At 43.6% G+C, this 20,834-nt stretch overlaps 1 protein-coding gene across 1 annotated transcript in view; it reads right to left on the bottom strand.

Annotated features, from left to right (window-relative positions):
• Window positions 1–20,834, bottom strand: part of CRACDL (CRACD like) — a 54,384-nt gene that overhangs the window by 25,517 nt on the left and 8,033 nt on the right. Inside the window, exons 2-3 of the mRNA XM_056861985.1 lie at window positions 9,027–9,103; window positions 4,316–4,484 (exon numbers count right to left, since the gene is read on the bottom strand). Coding sequence (XP_056717963.1) covers window positions 4,316–4,484; window positions 9,027–9,093 — 236 coding nt within the window. The 5' untranslated portion in view covers window positions 9,094–9,103. The remainder of the gene's footprint in view (window positions 1–4,315; window positions 4,485–9,026; window positions 9,104–20,834) is intronic.

The following is a 20,834-nucleotide window of genomic DNA, read 5'->3' as shown; positions in this document are numbered from 1 at the left end:
TCACCAAAATAAAAAGCTAACCTCTGACCCTAGCCTAACCTCTCCACATTTTTCTGTAATTCTATTATTGTTCAATTTCAATTTAATTGAATTCTGAAGCCAGTATAGAAGGCAACTGATTAAGAAATGAATTTATTGAATGGTATAAACTTAACTTATAAACAAACAATAACAAGAACTTCATGCACAATAATTTTTATGCCATACAACAAAGCATTTTGATGTTTTTGTTCCATCTCAGCCAATTCGACAAGACCCTGTTTTATGTGGCTTTTGTCCATGCAGGTCCCATGATCCCAAACTCAGCCCTTTTTGGTGGTCAAAGGGGATGCTTTCCTCCCTTTTTCACCAGTGGAAAAACTGGTTGGATCCAACCCTTCATACATCCACTGAGAACTGCTGAAAGACACTACACAATATAATCACTGCTGAAAATACTAGGCACCACAATGAAGTTTCTAGGCACCACAACAATCTGGCTCCTGGGATATGTCAAGTCCTGCACTAATGTGATGAATACCCTGTTCCTAAATAAAGTTCACAGGGCAGAACTATGAACAATGGAATTTCAACCCCGTCTGGAAACATCCAAGATAATTTAAGCTGTGTACTAAACTTTATAGGAGCCCCGTGGCGCATAGTGGTAAGCTGCAGTACTGCAGTCCAAAGCTCTGCTCACAACCTGAGTTCGATCCCAACGGAAGTTGGTTTCAGGTAGCTGGCTCAAGGTTGACTCAGCCTTCCATCCTTCCGAGGTCGGTAAAATGAGTATCCAGCTTGCTGGGGGTAAAGGGAAGATGACTGGGGAAGGCACTGGCAAACCACCCCATAAACAAAGTCTGCCTAGGAAACATCGGGATGTGACATCACCCCATGGGTCAGGAATGACCCGGTGCTTGCACAGGGGACCTTTACCTTTACTAAACTTTATGCCATCGCTAATGGCATACAATAGTTTACAACAGATAAAGATGCTATTGTAACAAATTCAAGGGAAACACAAATTTCTCTGATTTTTATTATTTTAATTTATAGGGTTTTATTGTTGATTGTTTATTGATGCCGGTGTGATTACTGTATGGTTTTAAAGTGTTGTTACCTGCCCTGAGCGGGCTGCGGCTGAGGAGGGCGAGTTAGAAATGTGAAAAATTAAATTAAATAAATATGAACGGGACCAATGAAATTATGGTAGCAAGAAAGTCTATAATGGCATTGGTTAAAAAACAGATTTACCCCACCTAAAAGAACTGCTGTAGAAGGGGGGGAAATCATATCCAAGTTCAATGAGTTGGATCTTATGAACTGTGAACAGAAGAAGTTTGTGGAATGGCTCTCTCTCCCTTCTCCCTACAACACTGTGTTCTCCTTAGGGTTAGGTACCCTTGAGATCAGAGGTGAATGCAATGAGGGGGACTGCAGTTCAACAGCAGAAATCGCCCCCTCCCCTCTTGAGGAGAGCTTCTCTGGAAACACAAAAAAGCCTGCGAAACAACAGGGGAGAATTTAATGTTGATTTTTCATTCTTGCCATAGCCCACTGCACTGCACCTACACTGGTCTTCAGAGTTGTAGGGGGACTGGAGCAGAGAAAAGAATTCCTGTCTATGCACACTTTCTGTTTATGGTTGTGGTTGTTAGGATCCAGCCAAATGTGTCTGGCATCATTAAAAGGCAGTTTGAGCTTTCTTTGAAATGAAGGGAAATTGCCTAGAAAGAACTGCTTGACTTGAGCCAGGTAGCACTTTAGAGACCAACAAGATTTTTGGAGTATACGTTTTCGAGAGTCAAACTTAGTGGTAGTGGCTCAGTGGTAGAGGATCTGCTTGGCATGCAGAAGGTCCCAGGTTCAATCCCCAGCATCTCCAGTTAAAGAGACAAGGCAAGTAGGTGATGTGAAAGACCTTCGCCTGAGACCCTGGAGAGCTGCCGCCGGTCTGAGTAGACAATACTGACTTTGATGGACTGAGGGTCTGTTCAGTATAAGGCAGCCTCATGTGTTCAAAGCTTATACCCCAAAAATCTTGCTGGTCTCTAAGGTGCTAATGGGCTCAAATCTAGCTGTTCTATCACAGACCAAGATGGCTACCCACCTGAAACTTAGAACTGTCATGGAATGTGCAGAACTCTCTTATTAAAACTCTTCTGGCTTTTATTTGCATTCCGTGGGTGCATGAGCTCTGCAGGGACCTCCAAATTTGTTTCAAATTTCACTTTAAGCAAAAATACAGTGATAATCTAGAGATACATGGAACCCTCTAGGATATTTTGCTGGTATTATCAAATCTCTTATCAAAACCAGTTTTGGCCTCCTTAAAAATTTGCTGTAGGTGACCTTTTTGATGGTAACTCTAAATGCAGTTGTTTTATAGCATTTACTAGCATAATTTTTTTACAAAACTAGAAGTTATAAAAAAACTAAAAGGAAGAGATAAAGTGTTGGGTTTTTGTGAATTATTACAGAAGCTCTTCAGCAAGCCTAATCTGAAATACTTTAACTTTTCAAAATTGTAAACCAATGCTTAACAAAGCCAAAAATTAAGCTGTTGATGTTGTGATCTGGCACTCCCTAGTGGTACCACAGTATAAGCTTTTAACAGCATTAGAAGCTAAGCAAGAGCCCATTTTTATAACCTCTTCTTGGTTGGGCTTCATTTTCTCTGTCTGGTCTCAGTGCCACTGTGTGATCTGTTTCCTGTGCCACTTTGGCACTATGTTATTTTTCTACAAATTAATCAGCTGGCCAGTGCAGCATCAGGTGGTACTATAAGAACATAAGAAAAGCCCTGCTGGGTCAGACCAAGGTCCATCATGTCCAGCAGTCTGTTTTTACAGTGGCCAACCAGGTGCTTCTAGGAAGCCCACGAACAAGACAACTGCAACAGAATTGTCTTGCCTGTGTTCCAAGGCACCTAATATAATAGGCGTAAGAACATAAGAAAGGCCCTGCTGCATCAAACCAAGGCCCATCAAGTCCAGCAGTCTGTTTACACAGTGGCCAACCTGGTGCCTGCCTTTAGGAAGCCCCCAAACAAGACGACTGCAGCAGCACCATCCTGCCTGTGTTTCACAACACCTAAGATAATAGGTATGCTTCTCTGATCCTGGAGAGAATAGGTATGCATCATGACTAGTATTCATTTTGACTAACAGTCATGAATACCCCTCTCCTCCATGAACAGGACTCAAATCACAAATACTCTGCCCAGCCTCAACTTAGGCTGTTAAATACTTAGGGGGGCTGAAGTATCAGTTACAAGTTTCATGACCATCACACATGAAATTAACTGCTCTAACTATGGAAGTTTTCCTTGGGCTTTCAAATGATACCTTACACATTACATATTAGTCTTTGCTGGAACAGAAGAGACATTTCTAGCGCTTATGAAGTAGAAACTCTTCATTGTGTTACATGGCATCATTTTTTAAAAAGAAGTACAGTTGGTAATTCTCCAAATACACCATAATTCTGGCTATTTTGGAGGGGTGGGTGGGACAGATTTTGTGTTCCTTCTGTCCATGTTGATTGAAAAGTGTTATTTTTTACATGCATATTAAAAAAACTGTGCTCTTTTTATATAATGTATTGTGATACTTTACATGCTCTGTAGACCAGGTACATTCAGGCTACAGTCCTCCACACACTTACCTAGCAGTAAGCCCCATTGAACAAAATGGGACTCACTTTTAAGTAGATGCCCCTAGGATCGCAGGGTAAATAGCTAAACGTACTGCATGCAACCAATGTTCACAAGTGGAAAAATTAAAACCTATTTTCCAACAAAAGCTTTAAGAACAAAAGCATGTATATAAGGTTGGATCCAAAGAAGCCCTTGCTTGACTGGAAGGCACTTTTACTCTATAAAAGGAAACTCTGTAATTTCTGTTGATTTCCCCTTTGAGCTGCAGCCTCCTCTGCTGAATCCTTTGCTGTTTTCACCATGACACACTTACATGACCTTGTCCAAGTTGAAACAATCAAACTTAATTGCCATCTTTTCTTGATTTGGGACAGAGGTAAATGCTTGAGCAGGTAAGAACCCAAGACAGAATGTTGGGTATTTGATCCACAGATGACAAACTGGCGTTGTGAAAAGTAAGTTCTATGCTTTACAAAGAACAGGGGTTTCTGAAAGCTGACAGATCAAGATTCCCTTTGGGCCATCTTTACACCACCCAGATCCAGCCCAAACATCATGTGAAAACAAATCATGTGACAAGGATGGCCCCATGGGCCCAAAGTGACCACAGCCTCTGGTATTTTGTCTCCCCCACCCCAGCAATCCAGAAAACAAGCCACAGATAGTTCTGAGACTTACTCAGGTTCATCTTCTGAATCGTAGCCTATATGCATGGACTCAGCGGTTGTGACATCACTTGTGGACTGATATAGTTTCAGACTACCACTTCCCGAAGATGGTAATGTCTCTTTTCTTTTCCTTTTTCCAAAGAATTTTTTTATAGACTTGAACTTAGATTTTTTCTTTCCTAAGTAAATAAATATTAAGAAAAGAGTTAAGATTAGTGCAGTGAAATGCTGTTCATAAGGTAGGTGTGTGTAGCAAGGGAGTAGTTTCCCCCTTTTCTCTCTTCCACCAATGTTTTCTTGAACTCACTCATCTGCCTCTACACTGATTGCCACATAACACCATTACCAGTGCAAATGGATTGTGACAGCATAGGTCTTGTTTAAAAATAAAGACTATTTAATTATATATTCAGCTACTGCCCAACTAAGACTTATACTGCAATACCATGCAAAGTTACTGCAGACTAAACCTATTAAAACCAGTGGGCTCAGACTGGAGTAACTCTGCACAGGATTTGAGTGGTAGCATAACAGGAATATGAAGTATATATTACATTTTAACTGTAGAGGACAAATTAAATTGTGTGTGTGTAAAGTGCCTTCAAGTCGCAGCCGACTTATGGCGACCCCTTTTTTGGGGTTTTCATGGCAAGAGACTAGAGGTGGTTTGCCAGTGCCTTCCTCTGCACAGCAACCCTGGTATTCCTTGGTGGTCTCCCATCCAAATACTAACCAGGGCTGACCCTGCTTAGCTTCTGAGATCTGATGAGATCAGGCTAGCCTGGGCCATCTAGGTCAGGGTCAAATTAAATTAAAGTCTGGTAATTCAGCATTGCTCTTCACTAAACAAACCTTAGATTACTTACTGTGAAGGTTCCTTCTGCTCTGAGGTAAGGAGGGCATCTTGCAACATTGGGTAATTCCCACTGGTCGCTCGGGGAGGCAGGATCAAATTTCAACTTCCTGTCTCCTAGGCTGGAATCACCCACTCCCAGTTTGAAGACTATACAAGCTACAATGAGGCAGGAAGGAACCAGAAGCTATACCTAACTAGACAAAAAACAGAATAAGTGCCAACGGTTACACGAAACAGAGTGAAGGACAATGGAAGGACTGCAGAGGATCACTAAATTGACCTAAGTTGTCCTCCCTTTAAGTATTCTCAAACTTTGCTTGAGATTGTTCCAATAGGGAAAGCAGCTGCCAAGGGTAAATAAATTATGATGTCAGGGATACATCAAGGAAGGTGACCCTTGTAAGATCACGACTTGCCCCTGGGATGCAACAGTCCTGGGTTTAACTGATAATCTGTAGCATGGGCTAGTATAGCTCTTGTGATGATGGCTGAGAACACTGTTGTTCGAATGGCGGGAACTGGTACCTGTGTACCTTCTCAGGAGCTAAGACTGCTCTCCTAACAAAGGAATCTTGGTTGAACCCCAGACATCCACTGATAGTAAGCTCTAGATAGGAGCTCCTCTAGAGGCACCCCCCAGGTCACCTATGGCATAGCCATGGTACAGGGGACTGAGATATAAGGCCCCTTTGGTAGTGTTTGTAGTGATCTGCTTGCCAGGGTTTTTCCCCATTCGGCCTTAACCAGTGACTCAGACATGCTGGGAGCTGTACTATTTTAACTGAGCCTATTTGTATGTGAAAACCTTAGAGCCCTTGGCCAAAATGCCTTGGTCTGGCTCCTACGCTGAGTCTGGAGTTTTCTACAGGACCCGAACCATTAGGTTCGGCAGGGAATAGTACTCCTCTTCGTGGAAGATGCTGGTTATTACACCTCAATTTGCCAGTTCATCCCTTTTGAAAGGAACTTTCCTTCCTCCCTTACCTTGTCATTAAGGACAGGAGGAGGTAGGAAGCATGTTGTGCCACGTGGCTGGACTGGATTCCTCAGGGGATAAGCTTCCTAGCTGCCTTATTGGACCCTTTTCTATGGTCCTCGCTGTGATAAGCATGAAGTCCCATCCTTATGCTTTCCTGATCAGAATGTCCTTGCAGGGGGAAGCTTGGGGGAGAACCCTGCATTCCCCTAATGAATGTGGAGGGGGGAGGGCAGTTGAGAAACTGCAGTCCCTTCCCAAGGGCATTTATATGCTATACGTAATTGGCATACAAAACTGGTTGACCCCCCTGCAGCTGCTGCAGGGGGAAGGCTGGTACATTACTGTTCAATGAAAATCTCCGCTGGAGCAGTCTGCATCAATAGGCTGCCCTCTAGAGAACTATGCATACTCTCATGGCTGTTAGTCTGGCGAGCAATTTATTAGCCTGACCTTTCCTGGTCACCACGTCATTGCTGTTTTCTGTGGCCATCGTCAGTTTGCCCCCGTTTGCCGTGAAAATGGCTGCGGGAGGTTTCGTCGCTCCTTGCCCCTGCTCTCCTCCTCTGTTTTGCCGTGAAAATGGCTGCAGGAGGTTTCATCACTCCTCCCCAGATAGGCAGCGAGCGGACCCATCCAGGTCTCCCTCAGGGATTAATCTGTCTTTGGTGCTGCCGATCCACCATTTTGTTTTGGCGGGAAGAAAAATACAGAGAAGAGAAATGGCAGAGGAGGACAAGGTTAAGAGGAGAGAGGGCAAAAGCCAGCTCAGAGATGTGACTGGAAATGAAAGAAATACTTTTAAGAAAGAATAGAGTAACGTAGGTTTCCTAAATTAAGAAAAGAACTATTTGCAGCAGAGAGCCTGTGCCAGGCAGGAAACAAACTGAGAAGTGGGCAATTCCAGCCCAGGAGTCAGGAAATTGAAATTTGATCCTGCCTCCCTGAGCGACCAGTGGGAATCACCCAATGTTGCAAGATGACCTCCTTTTCAGAGCGAGAACTTGTGAATGATAAAATAAAAGATAAAGGTAGTTTTGTTACAAATTACAAGACTAATTTAGACACAAATAGCTCAATCAGGTGGAAAATAAACTCTTGATAGTCTGAATGGTAATTATGTTACCATGTTGTGCTTCAAACATTAACACAAAAGCCAAGCAATAATCTTGAAATGTTACGGTAAACTACATGCCAAAGAAAGAAAGCTTAATTAGGGATAATTACAGGACTCAAGCATACCTACTACTACTGATGATACAAGGTTTTTTTACCAAATGAACAAGATTCTAACTGCTTTTGGAGGTGAATCGCTAATTAAATAAACTAATATAGTACATGCTTGAATTCTGAACATTACATAAGACAAAAAGTGTTATCAAATAAGTTTGACTATGTCCTCTTTAATCTTCCTTGAACAGCCAGTTTGTCTTTCCTTGCTTTAATCTGCACCATACAATCTGAACAATACAGATTAATGTTTTACAGTCATCTCTAGTCTTGAGTTGGGGTGCTGTGACTGCACACAGAATGTTCATGAACATCTAACTGTTCAGGCCCAATGTTGACAAACAGTGCAACTTCTGTAAATAAGCAAACTGTCCCTCTGGGTAACAAAATCCCTCATAAAGGTAGTTCTGTAGGGTGTGTGGGAAAGCTGAAGGTTTGGAACAGGTGGGCAGATCAACTTGGTCCAAAGCCACTCAGTGAGCTCCCTGACTGAGCAAAAGCCTTGAACCTCATCATGACACACTTATTTGACCTATGAGTGAGGCCACAGAAAGTGAGAAAGTGGAAAGGGCATGAATTAGAGGAAGCAGGAGAGGCAAAGGGGGTGGGCGGAAGCTCAGAATGACAATAGAATGAGCTCAGAATGTCTTATTACAAAAGGGAGGCTAGAAAATTTTCACTTCTGATACATACTTTTTTGATTAATATTAAATGGACAGCAAAGCAAACTTTGAAGGCAGGGTACTGAGTGGAAGGAAGAGATTACATGCTTCATATTGATTGGAATTATGAATGCAAGTTTATGAATGCGAGAATATTGAATTATGAATGCAAGTTTAATAGGGAAAGAACTGAGGAATCTGACCCCACGCAAAAAAGACTAGAATCCACTTCCATTTCAACAAGTCTGTGCGTCATTGAAGAAGCAAGATTAAAACCTAGGTAATCTCAGTTTTTGTTTTCAAAAAATTGACACTCTCGTAGATGAAGAAAAAGGCTTGAAAATATGAATCAAAAACCACAGGAAATTAACCCAGAATAGTCAAGTTGACCCATGCATCTAAACCCATACATACAGTTCTGGTCTAAAGTCCCACATACAAGGGTCATTCATTAATCAGATAATTAGTAAATCTGCTTATAGGACATTTGAAACTCTAAATTTTGATCACTATAAATTGCAACTGAACATGCCTTGTTTGCTTTAGCATAAGGTGAAACAAGCATAGGAAAGCATTTATCGAATAAGCTATGGCTATGATTCAATTAATTGGTTAGCTTAATTGATTAAAAGGGCGGCCAACTAAACAGGGACCTATTTCTTAAAGTTGATTTTAACTAAAGTACTTCTCAAAACCACAGGTAGTAGGCATTCTTCCCCTTTCACACAGGATGAAACACATCCTCTAAAATGATACAACATAATCTGAGTAGGTCTTTTTTCTCAGAAAAATGCTTATTCATATGTAAATGTATTGAAAATTTGATGCATTAATTTATCAAATAATCTATTCTCATTTCTATGATTAATTGGTTAACAGTTCTTAATCTGGTGAGAGCCTTAGAACAAGTAGAACGTAAGCTCCACAAGAAGCTGCAACTTAACAATATCCATAATAATGAGGTTCTCTCAAATATAACTTTAAAAAGATATTTTACCTGAACTTTCCTCACCAAATCCTTCCGCCTCCTGTAGTTTGATATCCATTATCCTTGTACAGCTCATGTGGCAGACACTAACATGGAAAATAGACAAGTATCATTTTAACAATTTAAGTTAAAATTATTATCATAAATGTATTATAAAGACTTATTTATCTATTACACCTAACACCTTAAGATTCAGAAAACCTGATGCACTCCAAATCATCATGCCTTTTGCAGAGCATGCAGTTTCAGAAAGCAAAGTGATTTAATAATGAACAACCATTGCAGATGACACCAAATTATTTAGGGTGGTTAAAACAAAATCGGACTGTGAAGAGCTCCAGAAGGATCTCTGCATACTGGAAGAATGGGCATTAAAATGGCAAATGAGATTCAATGTAAGTGTAAAGTGATGCATATTGGGACAAAAAATCCCAAATTCACATATACGCTGATGGGATCTGTGCTGGCAGCAACAGACCAAGAAAGGGATCTTGGGGTGGTAGTGGATAGCTCAATGAAGATGTCAACCCAATGTGCGGCTGCTGTAAAAAAGGCAAATTCCCTATGCTGGCCATAATTAGACGAGGAATAGAGAATAAAACTGCTGCTATCATACTGCCCTTGTACAAATCTATGGTGAGACCACACTTGGAATACTGTGTACTGTGGAATACAGTTCTGGTCACCACACCTAAAAAAGGATATTACAGAGCTTGAGAAGGTGCAGAAAAGAGCAACCAAAATGATTAAGGGACTAGAGCAACTGTCCTATGGGGAGCGGTTAAGACGCTTAGGGCTGTTTCGCTTGGAAAGAAGGCGGCTGAGGGGAGACATGATAGAGGTCTATAAAATTATGCATGATTTGGAGAGAGTGGACAGGGAGAGGCTTTTCTCCCTCTCCCATAATACTAGAACATGGGGTCATCTGCTAAAGCTGGAGGGCGAGAGATTCAAAACAGCTAAAAGGAAGTATTTTTTCACACAACACATAGTTAAATTGTGGAACTCTCTGCCCCAGGATGTGGTGATGGCTGCCAACTTAGAAGGCTTTAAGAGGGGAGTAGACCTATTCATGGAGGAAAGGGGTATTCATGGATATTAGTTAGAATGGATACTAGTCATGCTGCATACCTATTCTCTCTAGTATCAGAGGAGCATGCCTATTATATTGGGTGCTGTGAAACACAGGCAGGATAATGCTGCTGCAGTCGTCTTGTTTGTGGGCTTCCTAGAGGCACCTAGTTGGCCACTGTGTGAACAGACTGCGCCTTGGTCTGATCCAGTAGGGCCTTTCTTATGTTCTTAACCAGTTCTGTTGCCACTAAAACCAATGGCCACAATCCCATGCAAAAAGTCTAACGGTGCAATCCTAAACAAAGTTACACCCTTCTACAGCCACTGACTTCAATGGACTTACAGTGCAATTCTAGTAGAATTACACTCTTCTAAAACCACTGATCTTTGTGGGCTGAAGAATGCTCAGCTCTGTGTTGAAGTGTAATATCGAAAAATTAAGTTGCTTTCTTCAGCTAGGTGAAATTTAAGATAAACTTCTAATGCATGTCCTAGAGTAAAGTAGGTAAACTCACAAGATTTGTGGCAATTTTGTAGTGGTGAAAAATAAAAATTGGTTTATGGATCTCTGAGTATGCATGTGATCATGACTGAGGATATCAAATTAGAGACTGAAAGAGGCAAGTGCACCTATCAAAATCAATAATATTATTGACACTGAAGTGTTGGACACATATGCAAGACTTGTGGAAGTTTGTGGAGCTCCTCTTGAATGGTTCTGATCATCCAGGTCAGGCAGGCCCTGGAAGAGTTAGACAGCAATAGATATCTGCTTTTCATCTGCTTGGGATTTTCCCTATGGTGTACTACATGGGCCATCCTGACTGCCTCCCTGTTCATCATAAGAAGTAAGTCTTGTAGTTTTATGTTTACCCAGGTTGCAGGAGAGCAAATGATGTAAACAATGCCAAACATAAAAGTAATAATGTTTGGGCCCCATGATGTAGTGGAGGCTGGGATTCCCACCATAAACAGGGTTTAACTTCTGGTTGCCACACAATTTAGTAGTTGTTGGTTGATCCTACATCTGTGTTTGGAAGCCATTTTCTTATCTTCATTACTTCAAACTAGAATTCTGCAATATGCTCTTTGCAGCAAAGCCCTCAACAAATATTGAGAAGCTTCTGTTGGTGCTAAATACAGTGTCCAGAAGCCTGATGAGGGCTGATGAAGAAAGTACATTATATCAGTGCTCTAATGTGCACACTGAATCCCTCTTATCTTCTGGAACAATTCAAGGTGCTTTGGTTCTTGTAGGTTATCCGGGTTGTGTAACCGTGGTCTTGGTATTTTCTTTCCTGATGTTTCACCAGCAGCTGTGGCAGGCATCTTCAGAGGAGTAACACTGAAGGACAGTGTCTCTCAGTGTCAAGTGTGTAGGAAGAGTAATATATAGTCAGAAAGGGGTTGGGTTTGAGCTGAATCATTGTCCTGCAAAAAGTAACAAAGGTAATGTGCTAACCATTGTCCTGTAAGTATCAAGATAATGTGCTGATGAGGGTGTGGTATGTTAATATGGAACCATTGTATCCTGAAGTGATCTGTTAATGTGTGAAATCCAAAGCTAATCTGCATGGCTATTGTTGACTGTAGTCTTTGTTAGTCTGGAGGTTTTCAAGACAGGAAGCCAAGCCATTCTTAAACTCTCTTCTTTTCTGTTAAAGTTGTGCTGATGTTTATGAATTTCAATGGCTTCTCTGTGCAATCTGACAAAATAGTTGGTAGAACTGTCCAGTCTTTCAATGTCTTGGAATAAGACCCTGTGTCCTGTTTGTGTCAGTCCATGTTCAGCCACTGCTGATTTCTCAGGTTGGCCCAGTCTGCAGTATCTTTCATGTTCTTTTATCCTTGTTTGTATGCTACGTTTTGTTGTCCCGATGTAAACTTGTCCACAGCTGCAACGTATACGATATACTCCTGCAGAGGTGAGGGGGTCTCTTTTGTCTTTGGCTGATCGTAGCATTTGTTGTATTTTCTTGGTGGGTTTAAACACTGTTTGTAGGTTATGTTTTTTCAAAAGTTTCTCCATCCTATCAGTGACTCCTTTAATAAATGGCAAGAATGGAGCCTTGACTACTTACCGTGAGGGCTCCTTCTCTTCTGAGGCGGAGGGCATCTTGGAACTGTGGGTTATTGTCCACGCCCTATCTGGGGAGGCAGGACCAAATAAACTTCCTGCTGCCCCCTATCGGGACACTAACCCGCTGTACCTCAGTCACAGGCTTGCCTAGCTCCTAGACAGGAACAAAACGAGGTATAACGGAACGAAAACGTAACCTTAACCAATGAACACATGAAGAAAATATTCCTATAACATTACAAACAGACAGGAAATGGGACCGGAATTAGGTCCGAAAATGGCTGTCTTCTGAAGGTATGGTCGATAGCACGTTGTCTTGACTCTTCGCCCGGGTGGGCAAGATGCCCTCCGCCTCAGAAGAGAAGGAGCCCTCACGGTAAGTAGTCAAGGCTCCATTCTCCTCTGAGGCTCGGGCATCTTGGAACTGTGGGACCTATAAGAGCTCCCATCAGGGTGGGTCATGCGTTCTCTTCCACTATGTGCTGTAAGACCCTGCGGCCAAAGGCCGCCTGTGCAGATGACTATGTACTAATCTTGTAGTGCTTGACGAATGTTGACACGCTTGACCACGTGGCTGCATGGCAAATTTCGTCAACAGGAGATTGCTTGTTAAACGCCGCCATTGTAGAGGCGCTGCGAAGCGAATGAGCCGTAATTCCCGGTGGAAGAGGAGCCCCCGCGGCTTTGTATGCCTCAGCTATTGTTGACTTTAAGGCATAACTAATGGATGCCGCTGACATTCGGAGACCCTTGTTAGGGTTGGATATGTTGATAAACAAATAGTCTGTCTTTCTCAGGTCTGATGTTCTATCAATGAAGATGCGCAAAGCTCTACGTGGGTCGAGAGAGTGCCAAGATCGTTCCTTTGGGCAAGATGGTTTAGGACAGAACGATGGTAAGGAAATGTCCTGACCGCGATGAACAGGAGAGTTAACCTTGGGGATGAAGGTAGGGTCTGGTCTTAATACCACCTTATCCCTATGAAAGATGCATAGTCCCTGACGAATAGACAGGGCTCGCAATTCTGAAACTCGACGAGCCGATGTGATGGCTACGAGGAATAGAACTTTCATCCTAAGAAGCCTAAGAGGAGCTGTCCGAAGGGGCTCGAAGGGTTCCATCGTTAGGGCCTTAAGAACGATGTTAAGATTCCAGGTAGGGAACCGGTGAACAGTAGGAGGTCGAGTCTGGGAAACTCCCTTCAGAAAGGAGATGATATGCCGATGCTTGGATAACGCCACTCCATCCACCATTGGAACAACTGTTGCTATGGCCGCAACCTGTCTGCGAAGAGTAGAAACTGCCAGGTTTAGTCTCACTCCCTCCTGTAAGAACCCCAGGATGTTGTTAACTCCTGGTTGAAGAGGGTCAAACTTCTTTCTACGTGCCCATCTGACAAACGCTTTCCATGATGCGGAATATATGCGACGGGTTGCAGGTCTGCGCGCCTCAAGAATGGTGTTTACGACCTCTGTAGGGTAATCCAGTTTGACCAGGCTCATCCTCTCAAGTGCCAGACGGTCAAGCAGAACCAGTGGGGGTCTGGATGGACTAGAGGACCTTGGCGTAGAGTCCCCCACTGAGTTGGAATTCTCCATGGTTCTTGAACTGCTAGTCTTTGTAGAGTGACGAACCATGGACGGCGAGGCCAAAATGGGGCCACTAGGAGCACATTGGCTTTTTCCATCTGGATCTTGCGAAGGACCTTCGGAATGATTGGCAGAGGCGGGAAGGCGTACAACAGAGTCCTTGGCCAAGGACTGAGAAGAGCGTCGATTCTCTCTGCGTCTGGGTGGAAGAATCTCGAGAAGAATCTTGGAAGTTTGGATTGTCTGACGAGGCGAACAAATCGACCTCTGGAAGACCAAATTTTTGAGTGATGAGACGAAAGGAGTCCTGGTCTAAGGACCACTCTCCTTCGTTTACTTGCTGCCTGCTCAGCCAGTCGGCTTCCACGTTGAGAGCGCCCTTTATGTGTTCCGCTCGTATTGATAGAACCTTGAACTGGGCCCAGAGGAACAGTTTGACTGCTTCCTGATGTAACGTCGATGACCTTGTGCCCCCCTGCTTGTTCAGGTGGGCCTTGGTAGTCGTATTGTCCGTCCTGACTAGGACGTGATGGTTGCAAATGTCCGCTGAGAAAAATAGAAGAGCCAGTCTCACTGCTCTTAGCTCCAGCACGTTGATGTGAAGGGTCGACTCCTGAGCAGACCAACGTCCCTGGGCCATTTGCCCATTGAGGGTGGCTCCCCACCCTTCCAGACTGGCGTCCGTAAAGAGCTGGAGAGGATGCACGAAATCATGTGCCCTAAAAGTTTCGCTAGGGACATTAGCCTGGCTGCTTTGGAACTGGCGGCCGAAGCTGCCCGACTGACAATTTTTTCCACTCTCTCTCGGGACAAGGTTACAGTATTTTTCCGAGAGTCTATCCGCACTCCCAGGTGTACCAGAGATTGTGCGGGGCTGAGGGAACTTTTCTCGAAGTTCACTAAATATCCATGGTCTTGAAGAACCTGGACTACTCTGTTGGTATGGGTCCGGGATTGTTCCCTGGATTGTGCACAAATCAGGATGTCGTCCAGGTACGGATGTACCTGGATAGACTCCTGTCTGAGGGTGGCCATAACAGTCACCAGGGTCTTTGTGAAAACCCGGGGGGCAGAGGCTAACCCAAAGGGGAGGGCCCTGAATTGATAATGATTGATGCCATGGGTGAACCGAAGGAACCTCCTGTGGGCTGGATGGATAAGGATATGGAGGTAGGCCTCCGTCAAATCCACCGCCGTCATGAAAGTCTGAGGCTGAAGGGACTCTATGATGGATTTTAACGTTTCCATCCGGAAATGTTTGCGCCTCATTCTCCGGTTCACGTACTTTAAATTGAGGATAGCCCTCCAGTCCCCATTATTCTTCGGAACCGTGAAGAAGATGGAGTAGATCCCCAACCCCCTCTCCTGGTTGGGGACCCTCTCCACGGCTCCTATGTGCAAAAGATGTTGAATTGCTGTGGCGGTTCTGGCCCTCTTCTCTTTCTTTAGGGGTAAGGGGGAAGAAAGGAAACGATCCCGGGGCAGGGAAGGAAACTCCAGGAGATATCCCTGAGAAATTATTTGGGATACCCACAAATCCGGGTTGGATCTGGCCCAAATGTGACTGAAAACCTGAAGTCTCCCCCCCACTGCCAGCAGTGAGGCGTCATTGTGAATTGTTGTTTTTGGGGAACTTATCCCCTTTGTCGGGCCTAGTCTGGCCTTGTCTCTGGAACTTCCCCCCTTTCCGAAAGGATCTACTCTGGTTCCATGAGTTACTCTGGTTCCAGGAGCCCTTTCTGTAATCTGCCCGGTATCTGGGAGGGACCTTGGAAGAACGAAAGGACGGGTAGGAAGAGGATCTATTCTCCTTCCGAAGTTGCCTAGGGAGGACGTGTTTCTTATCCCTAGTTTCAATCAAAATCCAGTCCATTTTTTCTCCGAAAAGCCGGCCCCCTTTAATGGGGTAGGACATGAGAATAGTTTTAGATCTGAAATCGGCCGGCCAGGCCCTTAGCCACAGGGCCCTTCTAATGGATGTGGTAGAAGCCATGGCCCTAGCCGTGAAGGACATTGTGTCCAGGGAGGCATCTGCCATAAGAGTGATGGCGCTAAGCACTCTCTCCAAGCCCCCAACAACCCTGCGGTTGTCAGGCGGTACCAATTGTAGGAGTTTTTTGACCCATAAATAGGAAGCCCTCGCAAAAATGGAGGTAGTAGCGCTAGCCTGGATGGCTAGGGCCGAAGCCTCATGAGACTTTCTTGCCAAATGATCAGTCTTCCTGTCCAGCTGGTCACGGATGGATCCCACCCCATCCTCAGGAATCAACCCAGGGGTCTGAAGGTCAGCCACTGGAGCGTCGACTACATGAACCTTCAACATCTGCATGGCGTGAGGAGCCAGACTATAATGTTTTTTAACGTAGGCCGGGACCTGTTTATTAGAGGAGGGGTTATCCCACTCATCCGTGAGGGCCCTAATAAAAAACTCTGGGAAAGGAACTAGGTTGCTTTGAGTTCTCCTTCTGGGGAAGCACTCCCTAACTCCTTCTTTGAATTTTGATTTGGGTTCCTCTGAGGACTGCTGTTCCTCATTAAGATCCAAAGCGATCATAGCCTTTGCCAACAAGCCCTGGAAGTCCTCTCCCGAGAACAACCTGGGCTGTTGGTCATCGGGACGGGGGGTCTCGTCCTCGAACTCCCCCTCCTCGCGTTCTTCCCCTTCTGACTCCTGGTCGGTGGTAAGGGCTAGGGGATTCAGAGCCAGATTGAGAAATCGGCTGTGACTGTGCCTTTCTGGCGGCCTTAGTGGGCCATGAAGCGGATGTCTCCCCTCTGGATGGCCCCCCCGAGGTGGATGAACTGCCCTCTTCCCCCTGGGATTGGGGGACTAAGGTAGGAGGGGATCCTGAAACCCTGCCAGAGAACTGAGGCAGGTGCATTTGAAAAGCCTGGAAGGCTTGCCACTGCCTCTGCAAGGCTATATTAACCATGTCGTTAGCTTGATCTGCAGTTAAAAACCTCCCTGTTGCCGCCCCTGAGGTGGGAAAGGGGTTAAAAAATGGTTGCTGGATTGATGCCTGCTGCATAGGCATAAAGTGGCCCCCTATAGGGCCCAAGGAAAAGGCGGGAATAGATACGGCTGGCTGCCTTTCTGTTTGCTCCGAAAGGGGGGGAGATACGTTACCACCTCCCGACGGGAGACCATCCATCGCCACAGGATCTGAGGTCGCGGGCGAAGTTGCTGATGAGGAGGGCTGGATTCGCGAGTAGACAATCGGGACTTTCCCGTTGGCTCTCGCTGCGCCAGTGAACTTCCCACTGCCGCGTTTCCTGCATTTAGCGCCGGCAAGGGTCGGCGCCGCTTTTCGCGCCTTTTTCTGTTTGGGCTGAACGGCGGCTCCCCGAGCCTCCTGCGGCTCTCCGCTCTCCTCCGCCGCCAAAGTGGATCCGTTCTCGGCGCCCTTGGACAGCGCGCTGTTGGTCGGGGCGAATTGGACCAGCCCTACTGCGTAATCCTTCTCCGAGAGAAGGTCGTCTTCTCTGTTCAAAATGGCGTCCGCCATTTCCCCCCCCCCCTCTTCTTTCCGATTCAATGCTCAGGACGACACCAGGAAAATCGGGAAAAGAGACACCGGGTAGGACGGGTCGGGTGGGGAGGTATGGAAAGAAGGTTGAGGAAAAGTTTAAGGGAAAAGACACAAACAAGCCTCTAAACCTAAGCCTAACTCACAGAGCTGTGAAAATCACTGCTCTCCCCACTAGGCAGGACAAAAGACTGAGGTACAGCGGGTTAGTGTCCCGATAGGGGGCAGCAGGAAGTTTATTTGGTCCTGCCTCCCCAGATAGGGCGTGGACAATAACCCACAGTTCCAAGATGCCCGAGCCTCAGAGGAGAATACCTTTCCTATGGGAGACTGTTTTTTCTGAGTTTTCTGATTTTTGTTCGGTTTAATGGCCCTTCTGATTTCATTCCTGGAATAGCCGTTTGCTAGCAGTGCATGATTTAGATGATTAGTTTCTTCCTTGAGAAACTGTGGTGCTGATTTTGTTGTTACAAATGGCTTAGATCCATCAATTCTATTTCAACCACAGCAAAATTTTATTCAGTGTGATGAACTTGGGATGCTTTTCAATTATTATTACCTCCTCACATCTTCAAAATAAATGGTTATACACTGAGATATTTAAATAAAAATATCTTTTAAAATAATGTACTTTGGATGCATAAATATTTTGTTTTTGCTCCAGCTAGTCATAAAGTTGCACAGTCCACATCCAGCCTTTTTTTTTTGAATAAGCTAAGTCCAACATGCTTACCAATCTGATCATACAGAGGCTTGTCAAGTTTTTTATGAATGAAAGCATTGATTGTCACAATAAAAGGTCAGCAGTTCCTCACAGTTGCTATATTGTCCAAACTTTATATCAAGTACTTAGTCATCTTGATGACTAAAGATCAGGAAGAATGACAACCAGCCCCTCCCTACCTAATTTTTTGTATATTACCTCTGCATAAAGGAATTATTTGCTTATGCACAGTAGTTTATAGATTTAAAGGGCTCAGCATAACAGCGCTAACTGTGGTTTGACTGAGAGTATCTTTGTGGCTGAGATGAGATCTCACGGAGTGATTTTTCAGCTTACATTTCACACATACCCATGATGCTATACCAGTAACTATACAATATATCTTATATAACTTTTTGACAAGGGAGACTTTCCTAACAGCATTAGTTCTCGCAACCTTCATGATGGAAGGGGATGCTTAGTGATGGGGACACCAAACTGCAGTCATGTCTCCTTCCTACAGTATGCAGTGAGGGACAAAAATCCATCAGTAATAACATCCTCTGACCTTCAAGCTAGAATTGCAAGTAGTTACATGAAATAGGTCACAGGAAAAAAAGATAATGCTTAAGAACAACCCACTGTATTGGTCAGGAATCCCTGCAGAGTAAATAATGTGCCATGGACAGAAATAACTTAATTTTACCATGAAAACCAGTTGCTAATTTTTTTTTTTATTGGAGCAGATGGTGTGGCTTGGTGGAAAGCAATCCATCAGTCTAGTATATGATATTATAATTAGAATATGAAAAGTCAAAATGTCAAGTTGCTTCTCATTAAGCACTCTCTAGTAGTAAAAGGAAATAATGTTTCCTGTTTGAAGCTAATGCACCTCCTCAGCCAACCTACCAACATGTCTAAGTCAAAAGGAACAAGAAAGGTGTACAACACTAATCAGAAGCTGGAAACACTGGAACCCACCCAGAGAGAGAGAGAGCGATCAAGACTTTTCCCAGCATTCTTTAGGCCTTATAACACTGACCAGAGTCTAGCCACAAAAGGCAGTAACTTCCAACACAGAATTACTATCCAGGAAGTTGAATCACAGCCAGAACAATCTCAGTCCACTGAAATCTCCCCAGGCAACAAAGCTGAGTTACTTTAACAATAACCACTATGTGGTAAACACATTCCACAATCTCTTATTTCACAAACTCCCTCGAGGACCTAACACAAAGGTGAACAGGCTGAAGTCTATTAGCTTTGAGCTAAAAGATGCATGGGAGATTTCTTTCCTTTCTCCTTTAGAAGTTCCTTGATTCATAACTCTTGAGCAGCATAATTCTAAATCTATTGTTTAAAAGATATAAGGACTAAGATGAATTTTGCCAATGTAACCATAGGATCACTTTCACTTAATAATTATGGTATTAGCTCAGACACAGAGTTACTAGTCCGATCTGTTAGAAGAGGAATAATATAGCTTGATCTTAGATCCTCATAAAAACGATATTCCAGGAGAACATGGGCTAGAGAATCAATAGAACCAGAAGAACACGGGCAGGTCCTTTCCTAATATGGTAGGTTCATGTATATACCTTGCATAACCACAGAAGGGTTAGCATTCAGTCTAGCAAGAAAAAAGTTCTTAAGAAATGAGGAGTTGTCAAGAAATAGATATAGTCAGGCAAGCAACATGGGGGAGGAACTCCAAAAAACAGAGACAAGCAAACGCGACGAGCACAAAACGATATGCTAACATAATCAATTTTTTTAATCCATTTTATTTCAGAAGGCCTCTGATTTCCCGAGATCTCTTATCATATCCCATGATTTGCCCATTAATGACATTTTCTCATCAAACATTTTTTGCCGTGAGGATCTATATGAGTCATATTTTTTAAAAAAAACAACCTAGATATCCCTCAGTGCTAAAAAACAGCCTAAATTGTAGTTTAAAGGCAAACAACCATGCCCTTGCTTCAAGAGCTATTTGGCCAAACTTGGCATGAAGGACAACTCCAATGACACTCTGAGGGGCATTTATCAGCCTCCATAAAAAGGATGATCTATAAACAGCAGTTATCCAAATAGGAGCACCAAAATGAATAATGGGAATAATTTTAGATGAAACAGTTTAATAGCTCCAGGCATATATTTTCCATTTTTGGTATAAAAATAATTAACAATTGCCCCACACCATGTTTGATTTTATTAGATACTGCCTTTTGGTGGACGTTCCAGAACAGATTATAGGAAAAGAGAATACCAAGATCAACTAACTCCTTAACCTGATCAACAACAATGCCACCTAGTACCCAACGGAAAAAGGGCAGTTTTTTCTTCTTAGAGAAGTTCATAATCTTTGATTTATGGTGATTTATTGGAAGACCTTCCCTAAAGCAATACTCAGAAAAAAGTCGTAATGATCTTTGCAATCCAACTCTTGTATGAGACAAAAGAACTGTGTCATCAGCGTAAAGCAAGATTGGAATACTATAGTTTGCTAGGTTTGGTGGGTAACAAACATTTTGAAAATTCGCTGCTAAATCATTCACATATAAATTAAACAATAAAGGAGTTAGAAGGCAACCTTGTTTAGTGCCCCTCAACAAGTCAAAAGACTTGGTCAATTCCACATGGTCACCACAGAGAACCTGAGCTGTAAGATTTGTATGAAATTGCTGTATGAGGCATAACAATCTTCTATCCATGCTGGGATTAGATAATTTCCTCCAGAGTCTATCCCTAGGAATATCATCAAAGGCTCCTTTAAGATCCATGAACCCAGCATATAGAGCCCCATTAGGAGGGGAAGAATAATTCTTAGCTAGATGTGAAAGT

Source organism: Euleptes europaea, chromosome 16 (assembly GCF_029931775.1).
Source record: "Euleptes europaea isolate rEulEur1 chromosome 16, rEulEur1.hap1, whole genome shotgun sequence".
In the NCBI taxonomy this organism is placed as follows: domain Eukaryota; kingdom Metazoa; phylum Chordata; class Lepidosauria; order Squamata; family Sphaerodactylidae; genus Euleptes; species Euleptes europaea.
Note: the sequence above shows the minus strand (reverse complement) of the source record. Positions and strands in the feature narration are given on the sequence as shown.